This window comes from Pantherophis guttatus, chromosome 17 (assembly GCF_059756535.1).
Source record: "Pantherophis guttatus breed Tessera chromosome 17, ASM5975653v1, whole genome shotgun sequence".
NCBI lineage: Eukaryota > Metazoa > Chordata > Lepidosauria > Squamata > Colubridae > Pantherophis > Pantherophis guttatus.
In genome coordinates this window covers 13,894,883-13,916,836 of record NC_142079.1, presented here as the reverse complement: position 1 = coordinate 13,916,836, position 21,954 = coordinate 13,894,883, and the positions used below count along the sequence as shown (strand labels likewise).

The 21,954-nt window shown below is 48.8% G+C and overlaps 1 protein-coding gene across 20 annotated transcripts in view; it reads right to left on the bottom strand.

The window, feature by feature from the left end:
- Positions 1-21,954, bottom strand: part of NCOR2 (nuclear receptor corepressor 2) — a 234,631-nt gene that overhangs the window by 155,781 nt on the left and 56,896 nt on the right. For all 20 annotated transcript variants that reach the window (XM_087880078.1, XM_087880077.1, XM_087880079.1 and 17 more), the window contains exons 3-6: positions 15,512-15,639; positions 12,386-12,557; positions 11,009-11,188; positions 10,168-10,281 (exon numbers count right to left, since the gene is read on the bottom strand). In XM_087880078.1, the coding sequence (XP_087736204.1) occupies positions 10,168-10,281; positions 11,009-11,188; positions 12,386-12,557; positions 15,512-15,639 (594 nt within the window). The remainder of the gene's footprint in view (positions 1-10,167; positions 10,282-11,008; positions 11,189-12,385; positions 12,558-15,511; positions 15,640-21,954) is intronic.

Sequence of the window (21,954 nt, the reverse complement as noted above, 5' to 3'; positions counted from 1 at the left end):
CCCAACTACGTAATATCATCAGTGTTAGAAGGGAGAGGTTTTGTGGAGAGGAGGAGGAGGAGGAAGAGGAAGAAGAGGATAAGGAGGAGGAAGGATGGAGGGTCCTTGGTGCTCTCTGAGCTTGATGCTTTCCTTCCAGACGTTTCATAACCCAACTAGGGAACGTCATCAGTGTTAGAAGGGAGTGGGGTTTGCAGAAAAGAAGAGGATGAGGAGAAGGAAGGTGGGAAGGAGGAGTATCGTGGGGTCCTTGGGGCTCTCTGAGCTTGGTGGCTTTCTTGCAGGCATTTCACGATCCAACTAGGGAATGCCATCAGTGCTAGAAGGAATTTGCAGAAAGGAGGAGGAGGTGGTGGTGGTTTTTCGTGCTCTCTAGCTTTGATAGTTTTCTTGCAGACATTTTATCACCTAACTAGGTAACATCATTAGTGCTGGAAGGGAGTGGGGTTTCTGAAGAGAAGGAAGAGGAGGAGGAGGAGAGAAGAAGAAGAAGAAGAAGAAGAAGAAGAAGAAGAAGAAGAAGAAGAAGAAGAAGAAGAAGAAGAAGAAGAAGAAGAAGAAGAAGAAGAGGAGGAGGAGGAGGAGGAGGAGGAGGAGGAGGAGGAGGAGGAGGAGGAGGAGGAGGAGGAGGAGGAGGAGGAGGAGGAGGAGGAGGAGGAGGAGGAGGAGGAAAGAAGAAGAAGAAGAAGAAGAAGAAGAAGAAGAAGAAGAAGAAGAAGAAGAAGAAGAGGAGGAGGAGGAGGAGGAGGAGGAGGAGGAGGAGGAGGAGGAGGAGGAGGAGGAGGAGGAGGAGGAGGAGGAGGAGGAAGGCTGTGGGGTCCTTGCTGCTCTCTGAGCTTGGTGGTCTTCTTGCAGACGTTTCATGACCCAACTAGGGAACATCATCAGTGCTGCTGCTGCTGCTGCTGCTGTTGAGCAACCAATGACCTTACCTTATTTGGGCAATGAAGCATCTGCAAGAAAACCGCCAAGCTCGGAGAGCATCAAAGCTCCCCCGCCTACCCAACGGCGGGAGGCAGAAGTGCCCAAACGCTCCAAACTCTCTCTCCGTGCAAAAGTAGCCAATTTTTCCTCCTCCAAGTTGCACTAAAAGCGAACCAGACTTTTAACACACCTCAACAGATGCCGGAAGGCAGGTGTGATTTCCCCCAGCTGGAGGTTTCAACTTTCATCTGCAGGTAATTATCCTGCTTGAGGTCAGCCTCCTTTGCAGGGAAATTTATGAGCCATTGAATGTGGGGAAGGGGCGAGGAGGATCCAGATTTGGCACCGCTGGTCCCTCCCTCGAAAAGCAAGATAGCTAAAGGACTCAAAACAGCCTCTCTCCATCCCTGCTGGGCACCCCTCCAGAAATCCACCCCACCCAACCCTGCTTAGCATCGGTGAAGGAGGCGCTGCCTGCCCCTTCATGTCCGGGTCCCCCAGACTTGCAACCTTATTTCCAGACCCACAAAAAAGAGCCTTGGTACTACAGGGGTTTAAGGCACCCTGTTATTAAGCTTATTAAGACCAGCTGCCTGCAATTACTGCAGGGTTCGAATCTCACCAGGCTCAAGGTTGACTCAGCCTTCCATCCTTTCTAAGGTAGGTAAAATGAGGACCCAGTTTGTGGGGGCAATAAGCTGACTTTGTATAAATATACAAAAGGATGAAGGCTATTGCTGAGCACATTGTAAGCCGCCCTGAGTCTTCGGAGAAGGGCGGCATATAAATCAAATTTTAAAAATAAATAAATGCATATTCGTAATCCTTGATTTACGACCACAATTGAGCCCAAAATTTCTGTCACTAAATTGTTCCTTTCTTTCTTCCTTCCTCTCATTCCAATTTCCTTCCTTCCTTCCTCTCATTCCGATCTCCCTCCTTCCCTGCCTCTCTCCTCCCTTTCTTCCTTCCTCTTTCTGATCTTCCTCCCTCTCTCCCTCCTTTCCTTCCTTTCTTCCTTGTCCCCATCTCCTTCCTTCCTCTTTCCAATCTCCCTCCCTCCTTTCCTTCCTTCCTTCCTCATCCCCATCTCCTTCCTTCCTCTTTCTGATCTCCCTCCCTCCTTTCTTTCCTTCCTTCCCTCTCATTCCAATCTCCCTCCCTCCCTCCTTCCCTTCCTTCCTCGTCCCCATCTCCTTCCTTCCTCTTTCTGATCTCCCTCTCTCCCTCCCTCCCTCCTTTCCTTCCTTCCTTTCTTCCTCATCCCCATCTCCTTCCTGTTGTGACCCAGGCCCACGTAGTTGATATTAAATGCAAAACAGTTCCAACAAACAAACAGATTTTATTAAAACAGCCGAGAATTAACTCGTTCTCAGCGTATTCCAAATGAAATGAAAGCAAAGTCCTCAAAACACCATTCTTCAGTTTATCTCTGACCTTGGGATAATTAGGCAAAGTGCCAAAGGCTTTTCTTGGCAACAGTTCAGGAACAGAAGAAATAACTACAGCCAAACACGAAGCAATTCTGTCAACGGTTGTTTTCCGGCAAGGAGGCCAAGAGCCGTTGCTGGTCTTTTAAGCCTTATGGGAGGGGCCAATCATCTCCTGGCCTTACTCCTGAGTCGTCCTCTCTGCTTTAGCTGCTCCTGCCTTCTGGCAGCTCTTCTCATGCATGCACTAGGAACAGGCTCCTCCTGTTCCTCTGCCTCTCTACTGTCAGCCTCTGGAGGCTCCAAAGTCCGCACCTCACTCCCAGATGGCCCCATCTCTGCCTCCGATGCAGAGCCCTCATCCGGGCCTTCCCCAGCCTCCAGGACTGGCCCATCTTCTTCCTCAGCCTCATCGCTGTCCGACTCCGCTGCCAGCTCCATAGGCTGATGGCAGACCACAACACTTCCTTCCTCTTTCCGATCTCCCTCCCTCCTTTCCTTCCTTCCTCTCATCCCACCTCCTTCCTTCCTTCCTTCCTTCCCTTCCCTTCCTCTCATCTCCATTTCCTCCCTCCCTCCCTTCCAATCTTGCATGCTTGCTTTTAGTACTGACTACATTCTCTTAACAAAAATTATTTTAAAAATTGGTCTCGCGCCAAACTCTGCCATGCTGCCTCTGTCTAGTCTGAGGATGTTTTCACAAATTTATTAGCCAGGAGGGAGTGTAAATTCTCCTTGGCGCACTCTGGCCAGACTCTGGCAGACCTGAGGCTAGAGCCCAACATTTCTGTTGTTAAGCGAGACATTTCTGAAGTTGAGTTCTGTCCCCTTTTTTTACGACCGTTCGTGCCACATTTGTTAAGCGGACCACTGCGGTTATTACGTTACTAACACGGTTGTTCAGTGAATCGGGCGTCCCCATTGACTTTGCTCATCCAAAGGTCGCAAAAGGGGATCAGGTGACCCTGGAACACTGCAACCGTCATAAATATGAGTCAGTTTGCCGAGCATCTGAATTTGGATCACGCAACGGTCATAAGATTAAAAACCGGTCCCTTGTTTCATTGCTGTCGTAACTTTGAAGGTCACTAAAGATACCGTTGTAAGTTGAGAACTACCTGTAGGCATGCAAAAACGGCTCTGCAAGATTCTATAAGATGTTGAGACTCTAGAAAGGGTGCAGAGAAGAGCAGCAAAGATGATTAGGAGACGGGAGCCTAAAACATATGAAGAACGGTTGCAGGAACTGGCTATGTCTAGTTTAATGAAAAGAAGGACCAGGGGAGACAGGATAGTAGCCTTCCAATATTGGAGGGGCTGCCCCAGAGAGGAGGGGGTCCAGCTATTTTCCAAGGCACCTGAAGGCCAGACAAGGAATAATGGATGGAAACTGATCAAGGAGAGATTCAACCTGGAAATAAGGAGGAATTTTCTGACAATGAGAACAATCAACCGATGGAACAGAAGTTGCCTTCGGAAGTTGTGGGAGCTTCATCACTAGAGGCTTTCAAGAAGAGACTGGACTGCCATCGGTCAGAAACGGTGTAGGATCTCCTGCTTGGGCGGGGGGTTGGACTAGATGTCCTACAAGGTCCCTTCCAGCTCTGTTAATCTGTCAATGTATAAATTGGCCAATGCAAATTGTATTCTGCAGCAATTAGGTTTTTTTAAAAAAAATGAGGAGGGGGGCTGCTCAACCCTCTGTTTTTCAGCCTACAGCGATGTATTTATAGACAGTTCAGGAACAAAGAGGTACAAGGAAAGAGGCAGAAAACAAATTAAAATTCAGGTGTATTGATTGTTATTGATAGTCCCAAGAGTCCAGCAAGAGACGCTGCCTGTTTTCTCTGGCTGACTGGCATCACATCAAGTTTTTCAATTTCCTTTAAAGAAAAGAAAAGAAAAGAAAAGAAAAGAAAAGAAAAGAAAAGAAAAGAAAAGAAAAGAAAAGAAAAGAAAAGAAAAGAAAAGAAAAGAAAAGAAAAGAAAGAAGGGAAGAGAGGAGAGGAGAGGAGAGGAAAGGAAAGGAAAGGAGAGGGGGAAGGAAGGTAGGTAGAGGAAGGAAGGAAAGGAAAGGGAAGGGAAGGGAAGGGAAGGGAGGGGAGGGGAAGGGAAGGAAAGGAAAGGAAAGGAAAGGAAAGGAAAGGAAGGGAAGGGAAGGGAAGGGAAGGGAAGGGAAGGGAAGGGAAGGGAGAGGAGAGGAGAAGAAAGGAAAGGAAAGGAAAAGAAAGGAAAGGAAAGGAAAGGAAAGGAAAGGAAAGGAAAGGAAAGGAAAGGAAAGGAAAGGAAAATACAGGCAGTCCTTGACTTATGGCCTCAATAGAGCACAACTTGTCGGTTGTTAAGTGAGACATTTGTTCAGTAGGTTTTGCCCCCATTTTACGACCTTCCTTGCCACCGTTGTTAAGCGAATCACCGCAGTTGTTAACCTAGTAACCCAGTTGTTAAGTGAATCTGGCTTCCCCATTGACCTTGCTCGTCAGAAGGTCGCAAAAGGGGATTGCGTGACCCCGGGACATAAGTGCGAGTCAGTTGCCAAGCGTCTGAATTTTGATCACATGATCGCAGGGAAAGGACGTAAGTGTGAAAAACGGTCCTTAATCGCTTTTTTCCCCCCAGTGCCCTTGTAACTTTGAACGGTCACTAAATGAGCTGTGGTAAGTCGAGGACTACCTGAGTAGGTAGTTTTTGACTTGCGACAACAGTTGGGATCAGAATTTCTATAGCTGATAAAGGAGATTGTTAAGAGAGTCGCACCCGGTTTTACAATCCCTTTCGTGTCGCCAATCACTGCCGTTGTTAAGAGAATCACGCGGTCATTAAACAAAACCCCATCAACTTGGCCACCGGCTGGGAAAATCCCGAATGGTGATGCCACGATCCCCGATTTGCCGCAACCATCAAAAATACATGCCGAATGGCAAGAGTTCAGATTTTGCGCAGGTGGCCGTGGGGATGTTACGACGGTCATAATGCGAGGACCGGTTATAAGTCCCTTTTTTCGGGGGGGGGCATGGTTAACTTCCAACCGTTGCTAAACAAATGGTCGTAAGTCGAGGACTACCTGTGAAGCAGGCATTTTTGAGCAGGAAGTGGGCAGAGTCTGTCCTGCCTCCCCATTTCTCCCTTCGGTGGTGGGTGGCTCCGTCGCTGGAAGTTTTCAAGAAGAGACTGGACAGCCATTTGTCCAGAAATCTATAGGGTTTCCTGTAGTAGTGAAATCTAAAATTTGTTACTACCGGTTCTGTGGGCGTGGCTTGGTGGGGGGGGAGGGAATAATGTGACTGGGTAGGCATGGCCAATTTTTTTTTTTTTTTTACTTTTAAAAGCATTTTTTCTACAACCTCTACGCCGAATGCTTTCAAAAGGCTCTGACGATCCAAGCTGAGTTGCCTGGTCGTCAGAGGCTTTCTTTCTTTTAAATGTCTCTGACGATCCCAGCTGAGTTGCCTGATCGGCAGAGGCTTTTTTAAAAAGCCTCTGCCGATCAGGCAACTCAGCTTGGATCGTCAGAGGCATTTAAAAGAAAAAAAGGCTTTATGTCTTTTAAAAGCCTTTGACGATCCCAGCTGAGCCGCGCATTCATCAGAGGTTTTTTTTTTTACTTTTAAAAGCATTTTTTCGGCCGAAGAGGTTGTAAAAAAATGCTTTTAAAAGTAAAAAAAAAAGCCTCTGATGATTGTGCGGCTCAGCAGGGCATTGGGGGGGGGGGGGGGCAGGGATTTTTGCTACCGGTTCTCTGAACCACCCAACTCCATCACTACCAGATCAGGCGATCCGGTCCGAACTGGGAGCATTTCACCCCTGGTTTCCTGCCTAAGCAGGGGGTTGGACTAGAAGACCTCCAAAGTTCCTTCCAGTCCTCTTATTCTATGTTCTCAATGCAAACACTGCTTGTTTTCTCATCACCACAAACGCACCACAAGCACACTGAGAGCCTCCTGAGATCTGAACATCTGTAAAAAAAAAACCTATTTACAATGCTACAGAGTCTTCTGCTTACACGGAGGGCTGGACTAGAGGACCTCCAAGGTCCCTTCAACTCTTGTTAATTAACTGCAAATCCTGGAGAGGGAACGACTGTGCCTCCGAAAACCGGCAAACCTGCCTTTTAATGGCCTCTTTCACTCCTTCCCTTTATTTTTCTTGACACAGCAGAAGTGCAGGAAAGGGAGGGGGAGCTGCAGAAAAGATGCGGCAGTGGCTGTCCTTGCATGAACTCGGCGACGGCTGCTGCGAGAGAGCGTATGCGAGCACCGAGCACCGGAGAGGAAAAACTGGGAGGGGTGGGGGAAGAAGGAGAGAGACGAGAGAAAAAGAGAGAGGAGAGAGAGAGGCAGGGGGAGAGAGAAAGGAGCGATAAAGAGAGAGGAGAGAGAGAGAGAGAGAGAGAGAGAGGAGAGAAAGAGAAGAAAGAGACAGAGAGACAGAAAGAGAGACAGAGAGAATGAGAGAGGAAAGAGAAAAAAGAGAAAGAGAAAGAGAAAGAGAGGAGAGAGGAGCGAGAAAGAGAGAGAGACAGAGAGAAGAGAGAAAGAGTGAGAGAAAGAGAAAGAGAGAGAGAAAGAGAGAAAGAAAGAGAAAGAGAAGAGAGGGGAGAGAAAGAGAAAGAGAGAGAAAGAGAGGAGAAAGAGACAGAAACAGAGAGAAGAGAGAAAGAGTGAGTGAGAGAAAGAGAGAGAGAGAGAAAGAGAAAGAGAAGAGGGGGGAGAGGAAGAGAAAGAGCGAGAGAAGGAAAAAGAGAGAGAGAAAGAGAGAGAGAAGGAGAAAGAGAAGAGGGGGGAGAGGAAGAGAAAGAGAGAGAGAGAGAGAGAGAGAGAGAGAGAGAGAGAGAGAGAGAGAGAGAGAGAGAGAGAGAGAGAAGTAACGGGGGAAGGATGAGGTCAACTCCCAAAAAGGAAGCTGACAGGCGTTCGCTCGAGTGAGCGAGGCCAGGAACAACTGCAGAGCTTTGGGGACAAATGAAAAATAATCTGCTGGTCTTCGCCAGGTTCATTTTGCAATGCTGAGGAACGCGTGTTCAGAAGACAGAATAACAGAAGACAGAATAACACCTTGGAGGTCTTCTAGTCCACCCCCGGTTCAAGCAAGAGACCCTCTACCACTCCAGACAAGTGGCTGCCCAGTCTCTTCTTAAAAACCTCCAGTGTTGGAGCATCCACAACTTCTGAAGGCAACTTGGTTTCACTGGTTCATTGTTCTCACTCTCAGGAAATTCCTCCTCCTTAGTTCTAGGTTGAAAGTCTATGGAGATTCTCAGTCACGAGGGTCCCAAAGGTGCTTTTTTCCCAAGAGGCAACTGGACTTTCTGGTTTTTCTTTGAAGAGGTTTCGCTTCTCATCCAAGAAGTTTCTTCCGCTCTGACTTGGATGGTGGGGAATGGAAGGATTTATATTCCTTGCAGGCAGCTGGTCCTTTGCATCCTTTTAGAGGGTCGTTGAGGCCACTTGGAGGTTTATCTGTGTCCTCAGGGTCACCTGAGTGGTGCACCTGGCTCCTGTAGTCTGCAATTTTTTCCTCTGGAAATCCATTCCTACTCCCCCACCATTCAAAGGGTGCTCATCCCAAATTGTGTAGCTAAAAGTCTGTAGAGATTCTCAGTCATCCAGGTCCTGGTTGTTCCAAATGTGCAACTGGATTTTCTTGTTTTTCTTTGAAGACATTTCGCTTCTCATCCAAGAAGCTTCTTCCGCTCTGACTTGGATGGTGGGGAATGGAAGGATTTGTATTCCTTGCAGGCAGCTGGTCATTTTTTTAAAAAAAAATTTTGATTTATATGCCGCCCTTCTCCGGAGACTCAGGGCGGCTTACAATGCGTTAAGCAATAGCCTTCATACTTTTGTATATTTATACAAATTCAGTTTATTGCCCCCACAAACTGGGTCCTCATTTCACCTACCTTAGAAAGGATGGAAGGCTGAGTCAACCTTGAGCCTGGGGAGATTCGAACCTGCAGTAATTGCAGGCAGCTGGTCTTAATAACAGGGTGCTTTAGACCACTGTACTACCAAGGCTCATTTGCATCCTTTTGCATCCTTTGAGAGGGTCCTTGAGGCCACTTGGAGGTTTGTCTGTGTCCTTAGGGACACCTTCCAGATAAAAAAATTGGAGACTACAGGAACCATTTGCACCACTCAGGTGACTCTGAGGATACAGACAAACCTCCAAGTGGCCTCAACGACCCTCTCAAAGGATGCAAAGGACCAGCTGCCTGCAAGGAGTATAAATCCATCCATCCTCCACCATCCAGTCAGAGCTGAAGAAGCTTCTTGGATGAGAAGCAAAACGTCTTCAAGGAAAAAGAAAGTCCAGCTTCCTCTTGAAAAAGCATCTTTGGGGTAATCACGCCTGGGGTGGGGGGCATCCGGGCCCTATTCACACAACCACGGCTGACCCACTTCCCTACGTCTTCAGGGGAAGGGACCAGGATTGAGGGCACATAATCAACTCCAACCCGGTCAATGAGCAAGTGGCCATTTTTTAAAGGCCCTCCAGTTATTCCCAGGGTGGGCTGGGGGTCTCTGGCATCCCCTCCATCATGGGAACAAAGCGACGTGTTTAAAGACTCTGTAATATCCCAGTTACGAATCATCTTCCTTTCTAGTCTCCCGTCACCCCACTGATGGAGGAGGGGGTGAAAACCCCCAACAATGAGAAGTGAGTTGGTGGCTCTCTCAAAGGAGGAACTTTAGGTCCCTGAGAAATAGTCTGGACAACCCCACAAAGGAAAGGAATATAACAATAATTCGTTTAAGGTTATTTTTCTCTCTCAGTCTATGCCCATCTCTTCCTCTCTTTCTCTCTCTCTCTCTCCATCTCTCGCTCTTTCCATCTCCATCCATCCACCCGTCCGTCTTCTGTCTATCTTTCTATCAATCCATCCATTTCTCCGTCCATCCATTCACCCTCCATCCATCCACCCACCCCGTTTCTCCACCCACCCACCCCTTCCTCCCTCTACCCACCCTCACATCCATCTATCCCTCCCTTCCTCCCTCCATCCTTCCCTCCATCCCATTTCTCCATCCATCCACCCCTCCCTCTCTTCCTCCACCCACCCACCCATGCCTCCATCCATCTATCGATCCATCGATCCATCCTTCCTTCCTTCATCCATCCTTCCCTCCACCCACCCACCCCTTCCTCCCTCTACCCACCCACTCACATCCATCCTTCCCTCCCTCCCTCCCTCCATCCTTCCCTCCATCCCGTTTCTCCATCCATCCACCCCTCCCTCTCTTCCTCCACCCACCCACCCATGCCTCCATCCATCTATCGATCGATCCATCCATCCTTCCTTCCTTCATCCATCCTTCCCTCCACCCACCCACCCCTTCCTCCCTCTACCCACCCACTCACATCCATCCATCCTTCCCTCCCTCCCTCCCTCCATCCACCCCATTTCTCCATCCACTCACCCCTCCCTCTCTTCCTCCACCCACCCACCCATGCCTCCATCCATTGATCCATCCATCGATCCATTCCTCCCTCCCTCCCTCCCTCCCTCCCTCCCTCCCTCCCTCCCTCCATTCATCCATCCATCCTTCCCTCCCTCCACCCACCCACTCACATCCATCCATCCCTTCCTCCCTCCCTCCATCCTTCCCTCCCTCCCTCCCTCCCTCCCTCTACCCACCCACTCACATCCATCCATCCACCCACCCATCCAATCTCTCCCTCCCTCCCTCTTCTCCTGAGAAGTAGCTGGCTGGGATTTCCCAGAGCGAAGAGGTGTCCGCTGTGCCCTCCAGCTTTAACCAGGCAGGAGGCACCGCTTTCCAAACCGTAACCCGGGTTCAAGAGCACAGCTCACCCGATTCTCGTCGTAGATGATCTGGACCAGGCTGCGGTGCTTCGACTCCAGGGGTGGGGGAGAGATGGACTTCTCGGGCTCCAGCGGTTTGGCTGCTTCTTCCTCCAGCTGTTGCTGCAGAAGCAGAGGAGAAATCGAAAATAAGTCCCCCTCTCACAGAGACCAGCGCTCCCTGGAGTGCCCCCGTCACCTCCCTACAAATTGCCATACAGTTACAATGGTTCGTTTCACAATGGTTCAAAGTTACGACAGCCTTGGGAGAAGCGACTTATAACCCACCCAAGTTAAAACCGTCGCAACCACCTGGCTCCCCTTTATGACGTTCGTGGCGTCCTAGGATTTGTGATTTGCGGACTTCCCTAGCTGGGCTTCCTTCAAGCAGAGTTCTCCATTGGGAAAGGGTTTCATTTAACGACTGCGTGAATTCTCTTAATCGCCACGGACAAAATGGCCGTAAAATCAGAGCCAGTCATGTGATAACTCGCTTAACAACCAAAATTCTGGTCCCAATTGCCGCCGTAAGTCGAGGACTACCTGTATAGGTGTATCTGGACACTGCTGTCATTCAGCCCAATCCTGGGAAAATCTCGATTTTGTTGATGTTTTTTGCCTGATGCTCCTGAATCTCTAAAAACTGCCTTGTCTCCTCCCACCCTCGTGCTATGCTGCCTGCCCCCCCCCCCCGTCCCATGTTCTACCTGGCCAAAAGGAAGCGATCTAGTCCACACCTAGAACCCGATCAAAATGGATTCATGCCCCTGATTGACTCCACTCTAGACCTTCTCGGGGTTGAAATCTGGATGAAAAAGTTCTCGACTGATTTCCGTTAGCGTCTTGTTACCTGCTTTTTTTTCAACTTGGAGATCTGCTGTTCCACCATGGTGATCTCTCTGTCCACGCGGTCCATGTTCTGGATCAGCTCCTCCTTCGAGAGCCGGGATGGGAGTAGATCCAGTTCCAAGTCAGGGTGGGCAGAGGTGATGGGAGAAACGGGCTCCAGTTTCCCGGTAATGCCTCGATCCTGCAGATGGCAAAAGGGGGAATGGAAGTTCATGAGAAGAAAGCTTCTTCTGAGGAACCTCTAGGAAAACTCAAGGGATGACCTTCTTGGAACCACCCAAAGCTTCCCGTCGTCTGAATGCAGCCAACTTGGGCCTGTTGACTTGGCAACTGTCCTTCACTCCTCACCCAGTCCCTCTCTTCTTTCTCCAGATGACTCCATCTGTAACCTTAAACCAGGGAGAAGCTGCCTGGCTGGGCCCTCAAAACAGCTGCTTCCCACCAGGAGACCTCATCCAAGTTGGCCATCTCAATTTCCTAACGAGCAGGGAAGAGAGACAAGACCTCCATTGTTCCATAACACCAACTGTCACTCCCTCTGTGTCCTCCAGAAGGACCCAAGCCATTATCCTCTCCTCACCACTCACAACTTCCTGTCTTTAGACAGCTGGCTGGTAGGGGTGGGGGATGGTTGCCTTCTTTGAAGCCCCTAAGAGCCAAGTCTCTCCATCATCTTGGCAGGCCCCTGGACATCTCAGATGACCTAGTCATCCCCCTGCCCCGCTCACCCCCACCCCCACCCCCACGGCAGAGGATTTAGCGATCTCAGCTTCTGCCAAAGTTCAAGCATGACCCAACCTCCAACTCAGGCAAACCATCAAACAGTCAACAACAGCTCTACCAAGAAATACTCCCACCATCACTGACAGGGCAAGCCACCTGTCTAGAAACAGAGAGCAAACCCCACGCCCTTCTGGCACTGATGATGTTCCCTAGTTTGGTCATGGAACGTCTGCAAGAAAGCCACCAAGCTCAGAGAACCCCAAGAACCTCACAGTCATTGTCACCTTCCTCCTCCTCCCGTCTCCTTCTCCTCTACTTCACAAACCCCTCTTTCTTCTAGCACTGATGATGTTATATAGTTGGGTCATGAAACGTCTGTAAGAAAACCACCAAGTACAGAGAGCACCAAGGACCCCCCAGTCCTCTTCCTCCTCCCTTCCTTCTCCATTCTGCAAACCCCACTCCCTTCTAGCACTGATGATGTTACCTAGCTGGGTCATGAAACATCTGCAAGAAGACCACCAACCACCAAGGACCCCTCATTTCAACCCCGAGCTACAAACATTCTCTTCTATCGATTTTAGGACTATAACGGGCGGGCTCTATTACAGTCGTAATTCAAGGACTCCCTGTGCACCTTCTCTTTCCAGCTTACCCTGGAGAAACCCTCCGTTCCACCCTGGCTGAGCAGAGCCGGAGGCCTCAGCAGCGGCTCCTGTAACAGCTCCATCCGAGGCCGCTTGGTCTCAATAAACTCGATTTCCGATGCTTTGCTCAGATCCGAGAGATACGAATGGGACTCGGTCCGAGCGTGCGTCTCCTGGGACCTGCGGGGAAGTGAAAAGAGATTGGATCAAGGAGCTCCAAGCCGATCTGTTTTAAATAGTGTAGGGCAGGGGTGAAATCCAGCAGGTTCTGACAGGTTCTGGTGAACCGGTAGCGGAAATTTTGAGTAGTTCGGAGAACTAGCAAATACCACCTTTGGCTGGCCCCAGAGTGGGGTGGGAATGGGGATTTTGCAATATCCTTCCCCCAGGAGTGGGGAGGGAATGGGGATTTTGCAGTATCCTTCCCCTGCCACGCCCACCAAGCCATGCCCACTAAGCCACACTATGCCCACCGAGCCACGCCCACAGAACCGGTAGTAAAAAAAATTGGATTTCACCCGTGATGTGGGGTTTTTTTAGATCGTTTCTCCCATTGCCAATTATCTTAGGACTCAGAAGCAAGGGAAGGGGAGAGAAGGAGAAAGGAAGGCGAAAGGGGGACGGAAGGGGAATAAATTGATGGGGAAGGAGGAGGAAGAGGAGGAAGGAAGAGGAGGATAGAAGGAAGAATGGGGGAGAAGAATGAATGGAGAATGAAAGGAGAAGAAGGGGAAGGAAGAGGAGGAGGAAGAGGAGGAGGAAGAGGAGAATAGAAGGAAGAATGAGGGAGAAGAATGAATGGAGAAACAAGAATGAAAGGAGAAGAAGGGGAAGGAAAGGGAGGAGGAGGAGAGGAGGAGGAAGAGGAGGAGGAAGAGGAGAATAGAAGGAAGAATGAGGGAGAAGAATGGATGGAGAAACAAGAATGAAAGGAGAAGAAGGGGAAGGAAAAGGAGGAGGAGGAGAGGAGGAGGAAGAGGAGAAGGAGATGGGAAGTGGAGGGAAGGGAAGAATGGGGAAACGAAGGGAAGGGGCCCATGACAATTCCTAAAGCCGTCTTTATCATCTTAAAGAAAGCTTCACAAACCCAAAAAGACAAACTCCAAAGTCGAACTAAGAAAGCAACGAGAAAATTTTAAGAAAAAATGTCTTGTATCTTATGCTTATCAATAATGGCTGGTTCCATAAGGAATCCAACATCACAGTAGGAGCAATGCAAAATATTATTATTAGTAGTAGTATTAGTATTAGTATTAGTATTATTAGTATTATTATTAGTATTATTATTAGTATTATTATTATCACGAATGGAGGCAGATATACGTGTCCGAGGATAATGATGCGAGATTAAAGGTGGGCCGGTCACCAGGACCAGATATTTATTCTTCCAAGCATTTGGGCTTATGCCAAAAGTTCAGGGAATTTCTTTCCACCAAAATATGTCCTTTTGGGCTGTTCTTTGAGTCGTGTTTCAGTAGAGAGAAATTCCCTGAAGATGGGCTCTGGCATAAGTCCGAAAGCTCGGAACAGTAAATCTCTGCTCCCGATGACCGACCCACCTTCTGTTGTGGCCTCTCGGCTACCGGCGCCTCCAGCAGCCGAATCAGAGGAGGAGGAGGTGGAGGCGTGAGAGTCAGGGTCAGCATCAAGGTAACCTGAGAGCTCGGAGGGGGAAGAGGGGATGGAGCTGGCAGAGAGAGAGAAACAGAGGTGGAGCCTGGGCTGTCCATCATCCCTCAGATGGAGAGTCAACAGCCCCCAGGTCTGGAGGTGGCTGATGAGGAAGAGGAGGAACAGCTGGGTCCAGTGCCTGACGTGCAGATGCGCAGAAGGCAGAGGAGAGGAGAGCAGTGGAAATCTGTGGGCCGGTCCTTAGGACGGAATAGCCACCGCTGCTAGCGAAGCCCCACCCTAACTCTGGGGATAAAAGGCAGGGGGCGGAGATGAATAGATGTGGCAAACAACTATTCATCTTCCAGCCGGATGGATTTGTTAGCCTGCGGTGAGAGAGAAACTTTTTGCCTGCTGGCGCTCCTAATAAAGGAAGCATTGATTTAACTACAGAGGATTTGTCGTGTTTGGGAAGCTGGGTCAGAACATATGGTTGTTAAGTGAATCACCGCACTTGTTGGCTGAATCGCAGGGTCATTAAATGAATCCAACTTTCCCTCGCTGACTTCACAAACTCTGCCGTACAGATAGTCCTCAACGTACGACTATAGTTGAGCCTGGCAGTCACAACCCTTTTAAGTCGTAACCACGCGGATCATCGTGTGACCAGGGCCGTTGTGACACGCACACTAGGGTTGTCGAGCGAACGCGACATGATGGTCCAATCGGAAGCAAGCCATCGTTTTGAGCAAAAATTGTGGTAACTGCAAGCCAAGTGACCAGCTGTCCAGCACACAGAATATGGTCTCTGTCAGGGGTGGGTTCTAATTTTTTTTACTACCGGTTCTGTGGGCGTGGCTTATTTTGTGGGTGTGGCTTAGTGGGGGTAATGTGACTGGTGGGCATGGCCAACTTTTTTTCTTTCTTTCTTTCTTTTTTTTTACTTTTAAAAGCATTTTTTCTACAACTTTAAGAGGATGCAGGAAAAAATGCTTTTAGAAGCCTCTGGCGATCAGGCAACTCAGCTGGGATCGTTAGAGGCTTTTAAAGGCATTTTTTTTTCTTACAGCCTCTTCGGTCGAAGTGGTTGTAGAAAAAATGCCTTTAAAAGCCTCTGACGATCCCAGCTAAGCCGCACGATCACCAGAGGCTTTTTTTCCCCCTTTTAAAAGCATTTTTTCAGCCGAAGAGGTTGTAGAAAAAATGCTTTTTAAAGTTAAAAAAAAAAAAACCTCTGATGAGGTGGGCGGGGTAAGCGAGCGGCGACTGGGCCAGGGACCGGTTCGAGGGTGTGGCCAGCCAATGTTATTACCGGTTCTCCGAACTACTACAATTTTTTACTACCGGTTCTTGCGAACCGGTGCGAACCGGGAACAACCCACCACTGGTCTGTGTGTCTGTGTGTGTGTGTGTCTGTGTGTGTGTGTGTGTCTGTGTAAACTTCAAATCTGGGTCATAGGTATCTTTTGGGAAGAAAAAAAATCTGTTGGAACCTCAAACGTGTCCCATCTCTTTGGCCTTACCTTTCATTTCCCGGCTGAAATTCGGATAACAGGGAGGGTCTGCGCCGTTGGGGGTGTAAGAGAGACCCTGGGGGCAGGTGGGAAGGGTATTCTCTGGGATGGTGCTGATATTCCAAGAGACTCACATCCTAAAACAGAAAAATAAACCTTCAGGTCAAAATCACATATAGGTATAGTCCTCTACTTACACCACTTCACTTAGCGACTGTTTGAAGTTACAACGGCACTGAAAAAAACTGACTTAGGGACCTTTTTCACACTTTACGACCATTGCAACCGTCCCGTGGTCACGGGATCACAATTCAGACGCTCGGCAAGCTGGTTCGTATTTACGACGGCCGCAGTGTCACCGGAATCCCCTTTTGCGACCTTCTGACAAGCAAAATCCGTGGGGAAGCCAAATTCATTTAACAACCATGTGACTAATTTAACAACCGCAATGATTCGCTTAACAAACATGGCACGAAAGGTCATAAAACGAGGCGAAACTCACTTAACAAAGGTCTCACTTAGCAACCTATATTTTGGGGGTCAGTTGTGGTTGTAAGTTGAGGACTACCTGCAATCATTTCGAAGCTTTCCCTTGGTGGCGCAGCAGACTAAAGTGCTGTTAAGTAGCACCAGCTGCCTGCAATTACTGTAAGTTCAAATCTCACCAGGCTCAAGGTTGACTCAGCCTTTCATCCTTTCGAGGTACGTAAAATGAGGACCCGGATTGTGGGGGCAATAAGCTGACTTTGTATAAAAAAGAACACCGCTTGGGGGGGCCGAAAGCCCTACTAAGCAGGTGCAAAAGTATGAAGGCTATTGCTTAACGCATTGTAAGCTGCCCTGAGTCTCCGGAGAAGGATAGATAGATAGATAGATAGATAGATAGATAGATAGATAGATAGATAGATAGATAGATAGATAGATAAATAAATAAATAAATAAATAAATAAATAAATAAATCCAGGTCCCACAGGTGCTTTGTTTTTAAGAGGGAACTGGACTTTCTGGTTTTTCTTTGAAGACGTTTTGCTTCTCATCCGAGAAGCTTCTTCAGCTCTGACTGGATGGTGGGGCATGGAAGGATTTATATTCCTTGCAGACAGCTGGTCCTTTGCATCCTTTTAGACGGCCGCTGAGGCCACTTGGAGTTTTATCTGTGTCCTCAGGGTCACCTGAGTGGTGCAAATGGGTGTGGAGCCTTCTTGGAACTGCTGAAAGGACTGTGTTGCAGATTATCCCTCCCCCTTTGTTCAGAGGGCTGTTCAATTTTGGCCTCTTTGACCCCTCTTTCAAACCTCTGTCCAAAATGTGGACTTTGCTGTCTTCAAAAGAGCGCCCTTTGTCTTTGAAATGCAGATGAACTGCTGAATCTACCTCTGATGGGTTTGTTCTCCTGTGTTGTGCCATGTGTTTATGAAGTGGTTGTTTTGTTTCCCCAAGGTACAGATCTGAAAATGGCTCACTGCATTGTACTGCATACACCTTCCATTCCCCACCGTCCAAGTCAGAGCTGAAGAAGCTTCTTGGATCAGAAGCGAAACGTCTTCAAAGAAAAACCAGGAACTCCAGTTGCCTCTTGAAAAAAGCACCTTTGGGAAGTTTTCCCTGCATTTTGGAAAATCATCTGGATTTGACCAGAGCCGTACAATACGGATAACATAGAACTGAATTCATACTATCCATGGTTGATGCACAGATGCCCTCTATAAGTGGGACAAAATACCATCAATGAACAACCTTTTGACAAGCTTTTTTTGCCACAGTTATTAAGTGAATTCCCTGCCGTTGTTAAATTAGTCACACGGTTGTTAAGCAGATCTGGCTTCCCCATCGACTTTACTTGCCAGAAGGTCGCAAAAGGGGATTGTGTGACCTCGGGATGGTGCATTGTCTATATGAGGGGTCTCCAACCTTGGCAACTTTAAGCCTGGAGGACTTCAACTCCCAGAATTCCCCAGCCAGCTTTGGGGGATTCTGGCTGGCTGGGGAACTCTGGGAGTTGAAGTCCTCCAGGCTTAAAGTTGCCAAGGTTGGAGACCCTGGTTGGGGAACTCTGGGAGTTGAAGTCCTCCAGGCTTAAAGTTGCCAAGGTTGAAGACCGTGCCTGGGGAACTCTGGGAGTTGAAGTCCTCCAGGTTTAAAGTTGCCAAGGTTGAAGACCGTGGCTGGGGAACTCTGGGAGTTGAAGTCCTCCAGGTTTAAAGCTGCCAAGATTGGAGACCCTGGCTGGGGAACTCTGGGAGTTGAAGTCCTCCAGATTTAAAGCTGCCAAGGTTGGAGACCCTGGCTGGGGAACTCTGGGAGTTGAAGTCCTCCAGGCTTAAAGCTGCCAAGGTTGGAGACCCTGGCTGGGGAACTCTGGGAGTTGTAGTCCTCCAGCTTTAAAATTGCCAAGGTTGGAGATCCATTGCTCTATATCCCTTATCCTTGATCTTCTACCTTTGGCTTTTGGGTTCTTCTGGAAAAACAAAGCCAGACAGGAAATTTTAATCCCCGGCTCGCTTATTCCCCAAAACTCTTCTCCTTCCGCAGGGCCAGAACTGGAAACCAAGCGGTTGGGTTTTCTGTAACCTCCTGACGAAGCCTCCGCAGAGAAAACTTAAAGAGTGATGCAACATGAGAAGAAACCCACAATTTGAGGAAACGTCTTCACTTTAGTTGCATGGGAGAGTCTAGAGAACTTTGAGGTACATCGAAGGCTCCATAATGTATACATCTAGGTCAAAAGTACTCAGAAGAAGAAAAAAAAAAGGAGAAGTAAAGAAAACCCCTAGTCAACCACTCCTTGGTCAAAGGAGGAACTTCCTCAAAATTAACGGTCATCTTTAGAGTCAAAACCGCATCAACTGTACCGGAATATTCTCCAGAAGTTTAACATCTTGGTTAAGATTTCCTTCCTGATTCATTTTTTTTCCCCCACAGTACTTGGGTATCCCTGATCTGCCTTCATTTCAAGGCACTCTTATCTGTGTCTGGACCTCCTCCTCAGCCCCCGACTCCCACCCTGACTCCAGGTCTGGATTTTGCGCTTCAGGCCCAACCCCAAGTTGCTGTAACCACACTTCCTGACAGAAGCTACAACGGGTTGGCTTTGCAAAACATCGGGTTTTGCCCCGTGTCACGTCTGCAACCTTAAACACTCAAAAGAGCCATTTCGACCCGTTTCCCACAGAAAAGAAAACACCGGGAGCCACAAAAACTGGGTGGGCGTGGCCAACTCGACATCACTCACTTCCACCAGTCACATGACCACCCACCCCCAGCCACGCCTACCCAGCCAGTCATTAGGGCAGAGAACCGGTGGTTAAAAATCACCGGGAACCACATAACCCTTTTGACATCTCTCTCTCCCTCCCTCCCCCCTCTCTCTCTGTATCTCTCTATCTCTCTCTCTCTCTCTCTCCCCCTCTCTCTGTATCTCTCTGTCTCTGCCCCGGCTACTTCTCCATCCCCCGCCGTCGCCCTTACCTTCTCAGGCCAGGCGAGGAGTGATTGGGAGGGGAGGTTGACAGGCGGGGCCAGCCAGTGGTGGGATCACCTGACAGGGAGTCACAGCAGAGGGCCCGAAGAGCCGTATGCGGCTCCGGAGCTGCAGGTTGCTGACACCTGGACTAACCCAATAAAGGCTGGATTCGCCCAATGTGCTAACCCAGGTCAAGTTGTAAATGGTAGGCCACTTTGCAACTCAATGAAGTCATTCCTTAATTCATACAGGAATAAGGTGATGTTACCTAACATACTTTTCGGAGTATAAGACGCACTTCCCACCCCCAAAAAGTGGGTGGAAATGTCTCTGCATCTTATACAGCGAATGTTGCCAAAGGCCCACCCACCCGCCGGCCCCCCATTTCCGGCCTCCACACACCCCATTTTAGACCCATTCCAGGCTGTGGGGATCACCACAGAACATTGCCGCCGATCGCCACCTCCATGCGTCGCATTTTCAGCCTCCACACACCCCAATTTTGGCCTCCACACGTCGAGTTTTCGGCCGGTTCCAGGCACCAGGGATTGGCGGTGGCGGCGGGAATCTCCGCCGCCTAGAACAGGCCAAAAACACGATGCGCAGAGGCCAAAAATGGGGCGTGCAGAGGCCAAAAGCGCAACATGCTGAGGCAGCGATGTGCTGTGGTGATCACGGCAGCCTAGTACGGGTCAAAAATGGAGCGTGCGGAGCCCAAAAACACGACGCGCAGAGCCGGCAATGGGCGACGGCGATCCCCGCAGCCTGGAACAGCTGATTGGCAGTATTCCAGGAGGCCGATCCAACCGCCAATCAGCTGCTCATGCTGAATCAGGCTGCGATAATGTGCTGAAGCTGACCAGGCTGTTTGCTGTTTGCTGCAAGGAAGCTAGCCAGATGAATACCAATGGAAACTGGTAGGCAGAGGCAGAATTTTTTTCCCCTTGTTTTCCTCCCCAAAACTAATATGTGTCTTATACTTCGAAAAATACGGTAGTTTGGGTCCTGATACATCTGCAAGAAAGCAGCCAAGCTCAGAGACCACCAAGAACCTAACTGTTGAACCTTGAGCTACAAATATTCTCTTCTCTTGGTACTGATGACGTTGTCTAGTTGGGCAATGAAATGTCTACAAGCAACCATCCAAGATCAGAGGACACCAAGGACTCCATAGTTGAACCCTGAGCTACAAATATTCTCTTCTGTTAGTTGGGTCATGAAATCATCTTCACTTAACGACCCCCATAATCCCTTGCAGGAGAGGAGTCTGGGCAACTGAATGGAGCTAGCAGAGTGTTTTAATGGCCGGATGCCCTTCCTTGTCACCGTATTCCTTCTCCATTGATGATATTACCTAGTTTGGTCATGCAAGGTCTGCAAGAAAACCTCCAAGCTCAGAAACACCAAGGATCCTACAGTTTAACCCTGAGCTATAAAGGTTCTCCTTTATCGGTTAATTCATACACTCTCCTAGAGCGATTCTAAATGCCTGGAGGTGGCCACCTCATTCATCTCAAAAGCTTTTAAAAGGTACCTTAGAACATAAAATCGCAGGACTGGAAGGGACCTCAGAGATCTTCTAGTCCAACCATGGGTGAAATGCTCCCGGTTTGGACCAGGTCGCCCGATCCGGTAGCAATGGCGGCGGGCGGTTCGGAGAACCGGTAGCAAAAGTCCCTGCGCCCCCCCACCACCACCACCATGCCCAGCTGAGCCACACGATCATCAGAGGCTTTTTTTTTAACTTTTAAAAGCATTTTTTTCTACATCCTCTTCCGACAAAAAAAAATGCTTTTAAAAGTAAAAAAAAAAAAAAAAGCCTCTGATGATCGCGCGGCTCAGCTGGGATCATCAGAGGCTTTTCAAAGCATTTTTTTCTGCAACCTCTTGGCCGAAGAGGTGATAAAAAAAATGTTTTGAAAAGTCTCTGACGATCCTAGCTGAGTTATCTGATCGGCAGAGGCTTTTCAAAGCATTAGAAAAAATGCTTTGAAAAGTTTAAAAAAAAAAAAAGTTGGCCACGCCCACCATCACATTACCCCCGCCCCACCAAGCCACGCCCACAGAACCGGTAGTAACAAATTTTACATTTCACCCTGAGTCCAACCCCTTGCTCAAGCAGGAGTACTTATTTTATTTATTTATTTATTTATTTATTGGTTCGATTTATATGCCAGTGATGGCTAACCTTTTTGCCATCGCGTGCCAAAAACGAGGGGAGTGCTGGGGGATTGCGCGTCTGCGTGCCCACACCCATAATTCAATGTGCCCCCCCGCACGCATGCATGTGCGACCCCCACTTTTGGCACGTGATGGCCTGGTGGGTAGCCCTTTTTTTGCCCTCCCCAGGCCCCCTGGAGGCCCTCCAGAGGTCGGAAACGGTCCATTTCCCAACTTCCATTGGGATCAGAAGGCCCGTTTTTCGCCCTTCCCACACTCCAGAGGCTTTCTAGGAGCCTGGGGAGGGCAAAAACAGCCTTCCCCACTCCCTGGAGGCCCTCCAGAGGCCAGATTCGCCATCACAGCCTTATACCATCCCAGTCAAGTGGTTGTCCATCCAGTCTATTTTTGAAAACCTCCAGTGATGGAGCACCCACAATTCCAGGAGGCAATTTCTCTTTACTTCTAAGCTGGATCTCTCTTTGACAAGCTTCAACCCATTGCTTCTTGTCCTGCCTTTCTGAGATAAGGCTGAAGAACACACAGTGTGGTGTGAATAAGGGAAGAGAGTCAACCAGTGTCCAACCACAAGACCTTCTCTGCTCAGTTGATACTCTGAACTCAACAACGTGAAGGAAAGCATCTCCTACAGTCGTTGGAGAACGCCAACGTTTTCAAATAAATCACCATCACTATACAGGGATCCTAAAGTGGATCCCTAAATCACATCTGGGCACCCATTAACTATCATCCATGGTATCAATGAGGCTATAAGAAATACTTGGGAGATTGAAGAAAACAACCCATCAACCACAAGATGTAAAGACAT